The sequence below is a fragment of the Diaporthe citri genome, assembly GCF_014595645.1.
Source record: "Diaporthe citri strain NFHF-8-4 chromosome Unknown scaffold_4, whole genome shotgun sequence".
NCBI lineage: Eukaryota > Fungi > Ascomycota > Sordariomycetes > Diaporthales > Diaporthaceae > Diaporthe > Diaporthe citri.
The window spans coordinates 4,164,873-4,180,061 of NW_025064849.1; the positions used below are offsets into that span (position 1 = coordinate 4,164,873).

The 15,189-nt window shown below is 58.8% G+C and overlaps 4 protein-coding genes across 4 annotated transcripts; 1 reads left to right on the plus strand and 3 right to left on the minus strand.

The window, feature by feature from the left end:
- Positions 1-138: 138 nt before the first annotated feature.
- INS49_010302 (uncharacterized protein) lies at positions 139-1,426 on the minus strand (the record flags this gene model as incomplete). The annotated part of the gene is made up of 4 exons (XM_043171028.1): positions 139-909; positions 979-1,089; positions 1,257-1,276; positions 1,399-1,426. 4 exons carry the CDS (start codon positions 1,424-1,426, stop codon positions 139-141), a joined length of 930 nt encoding a protein of 309 aa, XP_043025593.1.
- Positions 1,427-2,115: 689 nt separating this feature from the next.
- Positions 2,116-4,510, minus strand: INS49_010303 (uncharacterized protein; the record flags this gene model as incomplete). The annotated part of the gene is made up of 2 exons (XM_043171029.1): positions 2,116-3,948; positions 4,037-4,510. The coding sequence occupies 2 exons, from the start codon at positions 4,508-4,510 to the stop codon at positions 2,116-2,118; spliced, it is 2,307 nt and encodes a 768-aa protein (XP_043025594.1).
- Positions 4,511-8,903: 4,393 nt separating this feature from the next.
- On the plus strand, positions 8,904-9,426 carry INS49_010304 (uncharacterized protein; the record flags this gene model as incomplete). The annotated part of the gene is made up of 2 exons (XM_043171030.1): positions 8,904-9,093; positions 9,257-9,426. The coding sequence occupies 2 exons, from the start codon at positions 8,904-8,906 to the stop codon at positions 9,424-9,426; spliced, it is 360 nt and encodes a 119-aa protein (XP_043025595.1).
- A 666-nt stretch (positions 9,427-10,092) lies between these two features.
- INS49_010305 (uncharacterized protein) lies at positions 10,093-13,563 on the minus strand (the record flags this gene model as incomplete). Its single annotated transcript, XM_043171031.1, has 2 exons — positions 10,093-12,405; positions 12,463-13,563. 2 exons carry the CDS (start codon positions 13,561-13,563, stop codon positions 10,093-10,095), a joined length of 3,414 nt encoding a protein of 1,137 aa, XP_043025596.1.
- Between the last annotated feature and the right edge of the window lie 1,626 nt (positions 13,564-15,189).

Consider the following 15,189-nt stretch of genomic DNA (forward strand, 5'->3'; position numbering starts at 1 on the left):
CCTCTGGTTGCTACAAAAATGACGAAGTATCTCGCGTCGGCATTGCTTCTGCATGCTCCGCCACTCTATCTACTCTACCATGATGGCTCAGAAAAGGAAATGACCCAGAGGACCCAAGACCCAAAGAGACCATGGACCTCACGCAAGCCCCGCCTCAATCTCCGCCAGCTCCTTGAGCGTCTCCTCGATCACCTTCTTCTCGGCGGCCGACGGCTCCAGGTACGGCCTGCGGGGCTTGAACTTGTGTGCCGAGTCTCCGATGCCCGCCAGCTTGGCCGAGTAGACGGACGCGGCGTACTTGACGGCCGCGATGCCGGCCTTGCACGGCTGCTCCGCCAGCGCCGCCTTGCGGTGCAGCGCCATGGCCTCGTCCGTCTTGCCCTCCTGCCACAGCGCGTAGATGCGCGAGATGGACCGCGGGAACACGTTGGCGAACCCGGCGATGCACCCCGCCGACCCGCTCGACAGCCCACCCAGCAGGAAGTCGGACTGGCCCCCGAACGTCGCGAACCCCTCGGCGGGGAGCACGGCCGCCAGGCGCACGATCTTGGCCACGGACCCGCACGTCAGCTTGACGCCTACGATGTTGGAGTGCCTGTGCGCCAGCTTCGTGATGGTGCCCGAGTCCAGGTCGATGCCGTTGCACACGGCCGGGAAGTTGTAGATGACGATGGGCAGCTTGCTGCCGGCCGCCACGTCGTCGAAGAAGCGCTCCACCACCGCCGGCGTCGTCTGCTTGCCAAAGTACCCGGGAGGCAGGCACAGCACGTAGTTGGCCCCCGCCGCCGCCGCGTCGTCGATGAACTCGAGCACCTGCCGCGTCGAGTGGCCTCCGACGCCCGCGATGATGGGGTAGTCTGGCCCGACTGCCTTGCGCGCCGTGGCGAGCAGTTCTTTGCGCTCCTCCCGCTTGACGGTGAGACACAGGTGTCAGCGGGGGCTCACATCGTCACTGAGGCTCTAGGTCTGAGAACTCACGGTCAGGAGAAATGTCTCTGCATTTGTCCCGAGGATGACCAGCCCGGTCAGTCCTGATTTGGCGAGGTAGGAGTAGTACTTTGCCTGGTCCTCAAGCTCCAGGGTGTCCGTCTCAGGGTTAAATACTGGCACGTGCAGAGTCAGCAATTCATGCTCGCAGTCACATTCACGAGATACAGACTGCCACGAGCACGGCAAGACTATGGGCCGTGCAGTCAAGGCGAGCTACTGCTCTGCCTGGAGTGGATGGGGTTGACTTGCACGTTACGGCAGGGCACCACACGCCGCTTGGGGGAATCTTAGAAGGCGCCATGTTGAGTGTATGCGTTTCCACAAAAGCTAATAGTGAGTCTGGTTTGAATTCTTTGACTGATCAAAGGAGAGAAGATGAGTACACCGGGAACAACACTCAACAGCAACTTCGGTCAAGGTGAGGGGAGGCTCTCATTTGACTGACTGACTAGGCGGGTCAATCCCTACCGAACGGAGGAGTATGCCATTGCGGAGGACGTGCCCGACCAAGACCCCCCAGCCGATCACGGAGCCGGCGGCTACCAGCGGTCACCCGGATATTGGCACCGGAGACCGGCAATGTGGCAGTCGTTTGTCCCCCCCCCCCCTTTCTGCAGTGCCACAGTATCCGATCTTTCTGTGGACGAGAACCGGTGTTCCCTTGCCCACTGTCACACAGTCTTGCATGCGCGCCGGCATCTGCTCCCGGCTACGCCCAGCCACGGAAGCAGCCCCGAGGATTGAAGCCTACCAGTGCTGAACGAAGTGTGGCCAACATACGACATGCCTATGTCCTTTTCTCACAACACGACGCAATTGTACAGAACTGGAAGCCGTTTCATCAGAAGACAGACAGATGCTGCGCATGCCCAAAAAGCATGGTTGTGTCCGCGCTGGATTACATTACTCCTGTATGCTACGCTACGCCTCCTGCCCTTGGAATTGCCCGTGATATCTTTAAACCCCACACGGCCGCAAGCCTGAAGCCTATATGCAATGTAAATGACCCGCCAGAAAACGCCATCATGTCGATGTGACAACCACCCCCGAGGAATAATCGCTCGGTCCATATTCTTTCATGGACCTGAGTCTATGGCTCCTAGCTTTACCACACTACCTCATCCCTCATCGCTGATACGCCGGCAGAGGCTCCAACGAGGAGGTCGCAGGGGCCTGGTGTGCAAAGTACGCTCCGTACTCTTCCTCTTCTGTGAGGATCGGTGCCGAAGGCCCGTCAGCCATCGGCGGTGCACTTGGCGCAAAACTGCTTCCGACCCCGGCGTCATCCTCCACCGGGAACTCAGGCGGTGCGCTCGCTTCTGCCAGTAACCTCTGCCGCTCGAGCTCCTGCTTGTCGTCCGTCGAGCTGCCATTCGGCCCGGATGACCCAGCTGCTAGGTCGTCGAGCGTTGGCGCTGATGGGGCCGCTTCGTCGTCGTCGCCGCCATAGGCTGCTGGTGCTGAAGGTCCTGCTGTGGGTGCTGGCGCTTCTGGTTGGCTGGGCAGTAGTCTCTGCTCTGCTCGTCGTACCCTCTCCTTCTCTGAGAGGCCGCTCTCATTTGGAAAATCTGGCGGTGGTGGTATGTAGTGTGGTGCTGGGTCGACCGGCTCCTGGGACCCTCCGTTCCAGTATGGGTATTGAGCTGCGGGCTCGCCGGGGTATGGAACGTATTCCTGTGTGTATGCTTCCTCTGCACCGTAAGCTTCATCCTCCCATCCTGCAGGCCACGCCCCGTTCTCGTTGTACGCCCCGCCGTCCTGCCCCAGATTTGACGGTGACGAGACCGCCTTGCCTCGACGGCTGGTGTCCGTGGTCCCCACTACCACCTCAAAAGAATCATATATGACCCCTTTCTCCCGCTTCAGGGGGTCCGTGTTGACCAAACTGCCGTCAAGCGACGCAAGACCAGCTGCTCCTTCCCTGCCTGACGTCAACACACCAGCAGCCGGGCCAACCCTTGGGTTCTGCTGTATTTGTATCGCGTTTGCAAGCTTGCCGCCCAGGTCCACGATCACCTCCAGCCGGTACTTGAAGCTGATCATCTCCCCGGGGACTCCTCTTATCGAGGGGAACGAGTTTTCAGGCACCCTGACAGAGGTCGTCACGCTGGCGGTCAGTGTGGCAGGGTCGATAATCAGGGGGCTAAATGCCTGCGAGAGGTCTTTCCGGAACACGCTGCATGTGCCAGCCGATGATAATGACAGTCCGCCTAGCCCGGTCTTGGACTTTGGATAATATTCTTCCTTCTCCAGCCTCCGCTGTTCTTCCTTGGATATGTTCTTGAACAGGGCGACCGGTGGCGCCGAATCCACGCGGCCCTGCCTGTACAAAGTGACGATGACTCCGTACAGGCTCTTTATTCGTTTCGTATGCTGTACATCTACCTTGACGGATATTGTGTCGCCGGGTAGGCACCCGCTCTTCATGAGCTCGATTGTTGTTGTTATTGTCTTGTCTTTGGACGATACTGATTTCCTCGGCACGCCGGCCTGGACGGTTCCAAGGCTCCCTGACTGATTTGGGTCGGCGCGCTCTCTCGAGCTTAGGCCGGTGCTGCCGCTCACAGCACTGTCCCCGCTCACTTCGCTCCTCAGGTCGCTGTTGACAGGACTCCTCGGATTGTGGTGCGCATCTTGGTTTGCATCGTCTGCGACAAGAGACCCTTCTGTTGATGTTTCTACCGCTCTTGTCGAGTCGAAATCCGACGAAGACTCGCCCGCACCGTCTGCTGTGATTGCTGTCCCCCTCTCAGAGACGGTCGAGCCGGTTGGCTTCTTCTTCTTAGACCTTTTCGAGATGGGCTGCAGATAGATGGTTCGGGGACGGGGCGCCTGAAGAGTACCAACATCCACCTGCTCCACCAGTTCGATTTTGCGATCGCAACTTGTTGTCGCATTTATGGGTGTTGGTCTGGTTAGTGTCGCTACGATTGTGTATCCAATGCTCCCTCGCTCGAACTGCGACGAGTTAGCAAATGATACTCCATGTCAAGAGCAGGCAATGCGCCTCCGAAAAGGACACCTGTTTGTCAACGTGAGCGCTTACATCAATACTGCTGGGCAGGTCCTTCTCGGGGAATAAGAGGTCGAAGTTGAACTCGTATCTGCCCGACTCCAGCCTCCCGTCGGCGCATAGGACCTGCTCATCCTGAAACAACGAGGCGTAGCCGTTGCCGAGAAACCTGAACTGGGAGATGCCATCCGAGTCGAACTCGGAAGGGTTGATGGGCTCGTTGGCGGCGTTTGGGCTCTTGTAGACTCGCACGTAGCCACGCAGGGCGACGGTCAGGTGGGTGACTCGGATGGGCTTGACGAGGGCCAGGACCACGGCGCCCCTCACATTGTCGCCGGCGCCGTACTTGCGATGTGGCTCGGCCGGGCGGATGTGGAAGTCGACGACGTTGCGGGTGCTCCTGGAGCGGATGGGCAGGGCGAACCTGGAGAAGAAGGAGCGGCTCGAGGGTTGGTGTTGGTCTTCCAGCGTGGTCGAGGCGTTGCTGGTCCCGGATAGGGCTACCATCTGTGCAGGACTGGGGGTCACGGGGGGGCTCGCGACGGGGTGGCCTCGTCGTCCCCGTGCCGTGCCTTGCGGAAGGTGTCGGTGGGTTCCAGATTGACTGGAGTGGGTGGGTGTCGGGCTTGGGCGGGTTTGGGCTTATTGTTGGTATCGTGTCGGTCGGGCTCCGTAGGGGCGGTGGATCGCCCTGGACGATGAGCGAGGGTTGGGTGATTCAGGTAGATTCAACAACAGGACGGACGGACAGCTAGGAAATGTCGAGTGCTCTCAAAGTGCCGGATGTCCCCTCCACAGTCTTGGCCTGGAGCTGAGCCACCGGAGGCGACGAAGACAGCGGTGGCCAGTGATGGCGAGGGTGAGGAGAATCGGGGGAGGGGTGAGGACAGGACGCCGCCACACTCGCGCGCGATTACACACACACACACACACCCACACACACACACTCGCTCACGCACTCACGCACGCAGGCACACAGGCACACACAACACACAACGCACACGCACACAGCTGAGGCAGAGCAGTTGGCGTCGGTCAGCTTGTAGGAGGCTCGCGTGGGCTGCCGAGTGCCGGGAAGAATGATGTATAGAAGAAAGGAATGGGTTCGTTGAGCGGCATGCCAAGGCAAGACAAGACTTGCCAAGAGGGAAAGAAGTACACTGTCAGGACGGAAAGCCGCGTGTAGGACCTGGACGGGTGGACGGGTCGAGGCGACAGGCTGGTTTTTGGGAAATGGGGCGGGCTTGCTGGCTGGGTGGGTTTGGTATTGTTTGGGGTTGTGCAGGGGGATGTTGATGGAGAGAGTGTCCAAGTGAAACCTGATACAGCGAGTATTCGAGGGGTGGCACGGGTGATCACTGACGGGCGACGGGGTCGAGGGATTGAGGGAGGGAGTGAGTGGGAGGGAAGAGGGCGAGGACGGAACAGTGAGCGTGGATGGTGAGTGGTGAAGAGAGGGAGAAACACTTGGGATCAAACAAGCCGCGCGACAGGACAGGACGGTCCGTCGACCGTCAACACCACCGACCGACTGTTCCGCAATGCCAGTGCAGTTGGTGTCTACGTAGTCCATGCCATTCATTCATGCACATGATTTGATTACATGACATTACACCTACGGATTGCATTCATTACACATTGCGCTTCTTCACCCGCATCTCCGTCTGTCTTTACAGCCTGTCTGTGTCTTGCTGCACCTTGCCTCTCTGTCCCCGTCCCCGTCCCCGCCTACGCCTCCTCCTCTTTGCTGCTCCTCCTCGGACTGTTGTTGCCGCTGGTTGCTTTTGCATCTGATGCTGCTGCCTCCTGCTCCTCACGGCGCTTCGGAAACAAGGGGAGGAGCCGGATCTACCCCGTCCTTTCCGCGCTGCGTCGCTGTGCTGCACTACCTAGGTACGGATACTGTGCCTCCTTCGCATGCGCATGCGTGCAATACCTGGGCACAGGTGCGTTGCACTTGCCTCGTCTTGTCTGTCCGTCCGCTTGGTCCGGCACGTAGGTACCTCGTACCTGGGACTCGTGCCTCGTGCCTCGTGCCTCGTGCCTCGTGCCTCGTGCCTCGTACCTACCTCGAGAACCTGGCACAATCGCGGGGCAACAGTGCTTGGGCGCGCCCCCTGCCCCCCCTGCGAATCCTTCCTCCTCCACCTTCCTGCAGCCAGTCAGTCATTCAAACCCGTCAGCCATGGAAAGCCATCGACAGAGGGCAGTCAGCGACGAGCATCAGCATCAGCATCAGCATCAGCACCCAGCACCCAGCACCCAGCACCCAGCACCCAGCACCCTTTGCGAGACACTTGAGGGGAAAATCAGCATGTCAGCAGCCCAATAGTATTTGAATTACTAGCCTGATACCTAGCCAGGCTACCTGGGTAGTCTCCCACCTCCCCGGGGTCCCTCCCTCTCCCGGCAATTGTTCCAGACCTGCCTGGTTCGGCGTCGCAACCACGGACCGCGGTGAGCTTGAGAGCAAACCTTCTAGCCTGCTTGCTAGCCTGCTTCAACGCTGGCTGGCCAGGCTGGCTGGCCGACTGGAGCTTGCCTGGCCAGGAGGCCAGTCCCGGCCGTTGACAATCGCAGGCTCAGGCTGGGAGAGAGGGCGACTGATCCTGCCAGCTCCTGGCCAAGACCATCAGACCGCCCACCGAATGAACCATCGTCCCATCTTGGTCTCACCCTCACACTGACTCCGTGGCCCTCGTTGCGCTCATCGGGACACGCCGTCCAACAGCCATGACCTGAAGCCGTTACCTGCTCCGAAACACCCAAGTCATGAATGCACCATGTAGTGTGTACTCGGGCGTCGTCGAGGAGGATTCTGTCAGTGAATCGTCCGGCGCCCTCCCCACCAGAGCCTCAACGGGGCCCGGCATGGCCACTGCCGGGTTGTCGAGTCAAGGGACCCCGTGTTGAAATCCCCATGCCCTTTTTCGACCCGATCGTCATCACCAAGGCGGGCTTTTGACGATCCAGTCTTACGCGTCACCAAACCTTGAGTTGCTTGTTTGGCTTTAACAACATCTCCGCCTCAATGTCTGGTTGGAGTCTAAAAATTGTCGGGCTGCCGACAAGAACCCGTCCATTGATCGCGCGCCCCCCGAACAGTGTCGCCCTCACCATTGAAGCGAGGGCCCACCACTGGAAACCTTAATTCCTTGCGCGTTCCACCCGGGCACCAACTCAAGGCGGGCAGACACTTCCAATAGCTCCGGCCTGTGTGCCATTGTTGGTCCGCCCCGTCGCCAGAGCCCGCGAACAAAACACGTCCATGATGTCGCCGTGACGCTCAAAATAATTACGGGGGTCAACATGCCTCTGGGTCTGGGCGCCTCAAGAAACATCCGCTCAGACTCGAAACGACCGAGTCTGGGATCCGGGAGCGTTGTTTCTACCCTTGCGTGCCAGCAGCAAGGCTACTGGTACTGGTCAGGGCTACTTTCTACAAGGCGCGGACAAGGCGCGGACTTTTTCGACTCTGCTAATCTTGGAAGCATCGACTGAATGGTCCGATCTGGCTGCTCCAGATCTTGGCTTCCTCTAGCTCCTTTTGTCTGCGCGCTTTCCTCACTTCTCATGCAGTGCGTCCCAGATCCACGCAACGGCACGCGCATGCGCGGGCATGGCCAAGAAGGTTGCACGACGCTCCCAAGCCTTTTTTCTCTCCAGCAGTTGTGGCCTGTCGCCCAGCAATGGGTCCCCCTCCCCCCCCTCAAGCTTCGTGGTCTCGCCCGAAAAGCTTCATTTCCGTAGGGCTGGCAGTTCTTGGCCTTGGTCGAACAGCAACACTATTTATAAATCCGATCAATGCTCTTTCCAAATAAGCTTGTCGTTTGACGTCTCAGACACTACCACTTAACCTGCACTAATGTGCTTCAAAATGACTCTTGGTCACCACAACTAGCAATGCCATCCTACGCATTTCCACCACAACTGAGGCAATGTTCGGCTCGCTTGCCCTTGGAATACTGCGCAGAGGCAAGAAAGAGTCACTGGTACCTCAGACGGCCGGCTACTCGCCTGTCAGCTGTGTGGCAAGCTCCACCGGACTTGCATTGCGGACATCGGTTGGTGTTTGACATTTGTATCAGCACCGCCAATTGGATACGACCCGCGAGCCGAAGATCTTCGCAAGCATGTGCCACCTGCACACCAAAAGCACACCGGTACGTGCAATCGGCCGGACAACATCACGCCTCTCGCATCGCTTGTGCGTGTCGACAGCGGCATATCGGCAGTGGCTTTGATTCGAGGCCCGTTACTCATTGTACGTGGTTGCAGCAGAGATTTGTCAAGGGCCGGGCACAGTCATGCTGAGCAGGACTCCTGCAGCTGAATGCCCGGCAGAGGACAATCCAAACCTCTAACGACGCGTCGTCGTCCGCATCCTCGACAGGTGCCACCATATCCAATGTGTGTTGCCAAGACACCTTGACAGGTCTGATTCCGCAACGACTCCGTCCGACTCTATTTCAGTCGCTTTGATGCAATCTACATGTCACTGTCCACAAACATTTTGAGGCCGTCTAAATAAAGGAAAGAATCCCACAATTTCATCATGAAGGCCGCAAATAACCAGACCGAAGTCGATATCGAATCTATCTCTCACCAACACTGCCTCGCCCTGGGACGAACCTCGTCTGAAGCAAACAGACACATTGACCACCAGAAACACTTCCCGCCGAGCCTCAACTAGCCTTCTGGGCCAAGCGAAACAAATAGCTCACAAGAGCTGCCCCGGTACGGATATTTTCAGAAGCAAGAAACGGCAGACAAGCCCTGTCCCTTCTCAAACAGGCAACAAGGAATCTTGCTCCATCCGTAGGTACCTTTACCCACACGTAACCAAATGTGCTGTTGGGAGTACAAACCCCGTCATTACTGTAAACACTGCAGCATTCCAATGTATTGGGCGCCAAGCCCCGGACGCGTCGAGCTGTGCTTCGGTGCCAGGACTCTTGGCGGCGGCAGGCCTGGGCGATGCGTGATGCAGAACGTCGAGCTCCTCGAGGACAGGGCGCTCTTCACGGCCTGCTGCACTGACTGCGCACGACTGGTCTCTCAAGGTATACCTCCGCGGCACTGGAGGGATGGTGAGAGTGTCAGGAGACCCAGTCGGTGGTGGGGGCGTGTCGCTAGATGGAGACGATGACCCAATTCCGGGGGACACTGATCATGAGAGACGCAGTTTGTGTGTTGAGTAAGGTGGTAAGTTGAGACCGTAGGTCTCGGTATCTGCTGACACGTAACCGTAAGGCATGATGGCGACAATGATGGTCGGCTCAACCGGCCTTCGATTCGCCATTGTGTGGTATGCATCACACTTGAACGACGCTGCGCTCAACAGATGTTCACTTTTGCTCAGCGCCAGCTCACCAATGGTCTTCAACGGCAAGCGCCGGCCCTCGGCCAAGCTTTGCACCTGATTGGACCCTGTCGCTTGTCACGCCTCCGGCCATTCGATGTGCAAAGATAATATATCATTTGCTCTATCTGCCTTGGATGTCCGCATCCCAAAACCAACAGGTATTTCCAGGCGCATACAAATCCACTGTACTAGAGTATTACAATATGCCATGACAAGTAATAAGCCAACTCCTCATCTTTGACGCGATGCGTGACGTGTGATGCGTCCAAGACACGCTCCCTTCGTTTTGTACTTCTGCAAAAGCAGACATGAAAAGACCCTTCCCTCCCGTTCCTCACTTTGCCGCCATGCTTTTCTGATTTGGTGTAGTTTAGATGAAATGTGCAAAGGGAAACGATAAGGGACGATGAATGACGGTAAATGATCATGACCCCAGAACGCCAGGACAAGGAATGAGCGAGCATCTGTCCTGCTCCCTTTCCTTATCAGACTCCACTCCACGCCCCCTTACCTCCCTTTTCCCCGCCGCCTCGCTTAAATTCCCAAGTCAGAGCTGAAAGCTCACGCTTCGGCCCTTGTGCTTTTCTTCTCCCACTCGCGCTCTTGCTTCTGCTTCGTCGTGGCTGTTACCACCGACAACAACAGCGACGCCGCTGCTGCTTCGCCATCCTCGAACCCCAGGCCTCCCGCCGTGCTCGTGCTCAGAAAGGTCCTCCGGGATCGCCTAGAACCCGAACTTCTTCTTCTGCTTGGCCGGCTTCTGCTGGTTGCTCATGTCCTTGAGGATGTCATCGAAGGTGCTGCTGAGGGTGTGGTTGTGGCCATTGCCAGCGCCGCTACCGACAGGCTTGCGAGCGGGTGCCTCGCCGCGCATGTTGTCAACCGACCTGGCATTGCGGATGGTGCCCGGCGAGGAGGCCCCGCCCGAGCTCTGCGGCCGCTCCGGGCCGAGCGAGTCCTGCCGCTGCGCCACCTGGAAGCTGTACACTCGGCTTGAGCGGCGGTCAACGGGCGCGGCACCAAGGGGCGGCGCGAGCGGCTCGAGGGCGGACAGGCCCGCGAAGCTCGCGCGGAAGTTGGAACCTGCCCCGCGGCCGGCGGCCAGCCCGCTGTTCGGCGAGATGACGCGCCTCTGGGGGCCCGAGGCGGGCGACGCCGGCGCAGAGCTCACGGGCGAGTTGCCGTTGCTGCTGTGGTAGCCGCCGGTGCCGCCCATGCCCATCACGGGGTCGTTGTCCTCGAATACGGCGCGCGGTGCTTCGAGTGGTGAGTACGCGGAGCCGGCAGCCCCTTCGGCGAGCGCTGGTGGTGGTGGCAGCCCGATCATCCCGGCAGTGCCGCCGTTCACCTTGGCCTCCTCCCACGTCTTGGCGACCTCCCAGCAGTGTGAGCGCTCGAAGGTGCCCTCTACCGAGAACATGACCACGTCCGCCGAGAGCTCGACCTTGACCTGTGACCCGGGGAGCTGGTACCAGGCCTTGCGGACCTCACCTGCCTCCTCGAGCCACGGCGGGTTGCCCATCGGCGGCTGGCAGAGGAAGTACTCGACGCCCTCGGTGAACTGCAGGTCGGGCGCGTCGATGACGAGCAGCGGCAGTGACTGGATGACCACATAGAGGAAGAGCCACGTGCCGAGGCGGTTGTCGAAGAGCTCTGCCTGAGACTTGCCCTTGGCATGGTCGTGGTCAAACTCCTTGAAGTGCAGGAGGAAGGGCGACTTGATGCTGTCGGTGTCGAAGTTGTACGACTTGTGCATGATGAGCTGGAGCTCGTAGTCCTTGATGTTGCGGTCGAACTTGAGCTGATCCTTCTCTTTCATCTCGTCGTACTTGACTTGCACGGTCTTCATGCTCGGCAGTATGGGGATATCGTAGGGAATCGGAGGCAGGACCGGTGGTGAGGACTGGTCAAATTCTGTGAGAAGCTTCCGCAGGGCCCTGATGTGCTCGTTGGACTCCTTGTCGGAGACATCTTCGACGGCTTGGTCGATGACGCGGGGCGTGACCGAGTCGCGGTCCACCAGCAGGTCATAGAGCGATGACAGATCCGCATACAGCGTCTTGAGGACAAGTCTGTTCAGGCCGCTCTCCGAGAATGGGTTCTTCTTGCTCCTCGCCTTGGGCGGCCAGGCACCGAACAGGGACTTGTAGTACCCCAGGGTGAAACCCCGCATCCTCGAGAAGGCCGACTTCCATCGGTTGAAGCGCACATCCTTGAACTCCGAAGAGCCTGCGACGCCAGAGAAAAGAGCCGGGAACTCGAACTCTTCCAGCCTCGAGTTGACGTTGTGCTGACGGTTCAGCAGGTCCAGGTTCGACCGCTCGAGACGGCGCCACACCTCGGGAGACACCTGCTTGGCCAGTGGCGACTTCAGGGAGACAATTGCCTGCCATTTTCCAACCGCGTGCGTGAAGGCCTCGTTGTAGAGCTCCCAGCACTTCATGCGCTCGCCCAGGATTACGGCCTCTAGCGTCTTTTCACGGCTGTGCCGCACGTCAGCAAGTGACAGCTGAGACATGTAAAAACCAAAGCTTAGGTCAACGCCCTCGCCCCAGGTCGTGCCATCCATGCTCATGAAATCGAACTCCTTCAACAGTGATGAGATCTCGAGGAATGCCGAGAAAATGGTCGGTCGGAACTTGGTGGCGACGAGCGGCTGTCCCGTCAGGAAGGCGAAGAGGTTCCGGATCGCTACAAGGCGCTGCAGCTCGGGTTGTGTCTTCGGGTCTTGGGAAGAAAGCTGGTCAGGAGCCGGAGGAGGGAGGTACAGACGGATTGCCCCGTCCGCGGGCTCGGGCATCAGTGGTTGTTGCGGCTGGCGATCAGCGTCCTGGGCCATCAAGTTGTCGCGCCCATCGAAACTCCTCGACCTATCCCTCGCGGTCCTGCTCGCCTCCAGCTCTCCCTGGATCAACTCGTGGAATACTATCGACGCCTCGATTGCTTGTGATGAGACCTTGAAAGATGGCCCTTTCCCGCTGGCCTTGGGGGAGAGGTAAACAAGAACATCGCCACTCTCAGTCCAGAGCTCGGGAACCTGTCATCACTGTCAGCATCTAGTTTCTGGTGCTACGGTTTCTCAGCATCCGAATACCTTCTCGTTGTTCGCGAGGAACGCAGTGTTATAGTCGGCCTGGTTGTCAGCCGATAGGATCCATGCCTTGCTCGCAGACATCTTCTTCAGGTCCTTGGAGCCAGAGCTCTTTCCTGGCAACCAACTCCTTCGCAGTCTTCCTCGGCTGTCACCGCCATCATTCGACTGTTTTGACATGGGCCTGGGGTATGTGACGGCATCTGCCGGATTGGAGGTGGCCTGAGGGCCATCGCCCAGGACTTCCCTATGCGTCGAGGGTTGCGCAGAGCTGCTTCTCACGCGTGGCGTCGAGTTTGAGGGCGAAGGGCGCCTGGTGGACTGTAATTTCGTGGGCCCGTCTCTCCTGTCTGGAGAAGACTGGTGAGCAGAGCTGCTCCTTGCGCTTCCTCTGGATCTTGGTGCAACCGGTGACACAGGCGTTGGTGGTTGTTCTTGTGGCAAAAGGTCCTTCGGAGGTAGTGGGGGCGCACCCTCGGCGGACACCGCCCTCGGTTGTTTCTGTATGACTTGTGGCATGTCGGCGCCGGAGTGAGCTTCGGCTCCGGTGTCAGCTGTCTCCGGAGACTCGGTACGTTCGACGCCAAAATCAAAGTCGTAATCGGAGACCTGGGTCACCGGGGTCTGTATGCCAAGGCCGCCTGCCCCTGGGGAGTTGTCGATGGTAGAGACTGAGTCGTGGGGGTTTGAGGAGGAGTTTGGGCTGCCGTCGGAGGAGGCGGGCCTTGTTGCGAGCTCGACGGTCGAGGCGACGGGTCTCCGCGGGATGGGTTCTGTTCTTAAGTGCGTAGGAGGCAGTGCCTCTGTTGCTGTTTTGGGGCGCAGGCTGGGGACGGGTTCGGTGGGTGTCGAGCCACGGGAGCTGGGGTTCGCAAAGAAGGACGTCAGCACATTGAGTCTCGACTTCCTCCTCTGTAGCTTCTTTGCGCCTGACTCGTCATCGCCCACTGTGTCGACTGAGCCCGCCCTCGCTACCGACGAGCCTCCAGGGGACTTGACGTCCCTCTCATTGGAGGAGTTCGACAGCAGGCTGTGTACGGAGGGCAGTGAGAGAAGCGAGGGCCGGCTGCTCTTGGAAGAGCGGGACGATTTGCTCAGCGGCATGCTGGGCAGAGACGGGTGTGGAGAGCGGTGTCTGTCAAGTCTTGTTCGAGGGCAGAATGACGCAACCAAGCAAGCCCATAGAGACGGGCAAAGGCATTGAGGAAGAACTTTGAACAGGAGCAGAAACAAGAACAAGAACAACAACAACACTACTAACCAGGTCTCGGGCTGGAACGAAATCAGGAGCCAGCAAAGGGTATTAACAGGCAGAGAGGGCTGGACGAAACGGAGAGCAGGCCGGCGTGTATGGACCGTTGGAGGACCGTCTGTTCGAGCAGCCGTACTGTTGTGTCTGCTGGGGGCGGCCTGAGGGCCTGTGGGCTCAGGTCGGGATTTCGTCAGAAGCTGTGACGCGTCGAGCGGGCTCGGACGGGCGGGCAGTGTGGAGCAAGGACGGTCGAAGGTGTGACGGCGACAAGCAAAGAAGCGAGGTTCCGTTGCGTTGTGATCCTGGTCGGCCAATATAGGACAGGGTTGTCCGGGTGGGGAGGTTTGATGGGGAGGGCGGATGAAGGTGTTGCTGGAGTGGATTGGGCAACTTTAACTGGGAGAGATGCGCGGTGGAAGGGCCTCGTGCCGTTCGAAGCGATGTACCGTAGCAGACTATGTACAGGTCAAAGTAACTGTGGGGATGCAGTTATGGCAGCATGCTTGGTGGTGCTTGGTGGCTTGGTGAATCAGCAGAATGCAAGCAGGCAGATCTACGTGTAACGGCCGCCGACTTCTCGTTCGTTGGACAAGGGGAACCAGGACTAGGACAGGGCCAGCAAGGCAAAGCAGGCGTCCAAGTTGTGACAAGTGACAAGTAACGACGAAGGGGGGAAAGAGAGGGAAAAGCAAGCCGAACTCGCAGTACGGGCCCAGTGCGGGACCAGGAAACAACCCGGGAGGGGATGCTGTCCAGGAATACGAAAGTGGCCGGCTGGGGGCGAGGCGCAGAAGAGCGAGGCGAGGCTAGGCGAGGCGAGGTGAGGTGAGGCGTTGTTGGGTTTGTTGGATGTTTATTAGGGGATGGAAATTTTTGGGCAGTTTTTGGGACTGCTGTTTGGAGTTAACTTGGAAGTTCACCAGCAAACCTTGAAGATGTCATGTCATGCCCCAAAGGGACTGGTCTGGCCTGCAAGCGCATGCAAGTGCCGTGAACAAATGAAGAGGAAAGCTATGCAGTAGGCTGCGAGTGGCGTCTGGCGGCTGCTGGTGGCCCTTGTCGGGTCTGGTGGTATCCCGTATTGGGTGGTCGCCTGGTCGCGACGGCTGGGCGTACGTGGGTGGTGCATGCTTGCGTGCATGCGATGGCCTCCCGGCTGTCCGCAGCTGACAGGGGGCCACTTGACCTCGCGGACCATCGCTGGGGGTGAGGTGGTGGTGGTGGTGACCGTGTCTGTTGGTTATTACGATGTTTGGCCCGTTGCGAGGTGTTTTCTCTCTTCTGATGCTGCTGTCATTAGTCTAACCGTTTTGGAATTGACTTTGCACCGCCAGGTGCCAGCGATTTGGGTAAGTATTGAGTAACCAGAGTCCACGGGGAGAAGTAGGATTCCAGATTCCGTCATCTTGCCAAATCCAAGATCCTACATTTCTTGCACGCCTGGTACCTGTTTGGTAGCTCGTGCGACCATGCGGCCT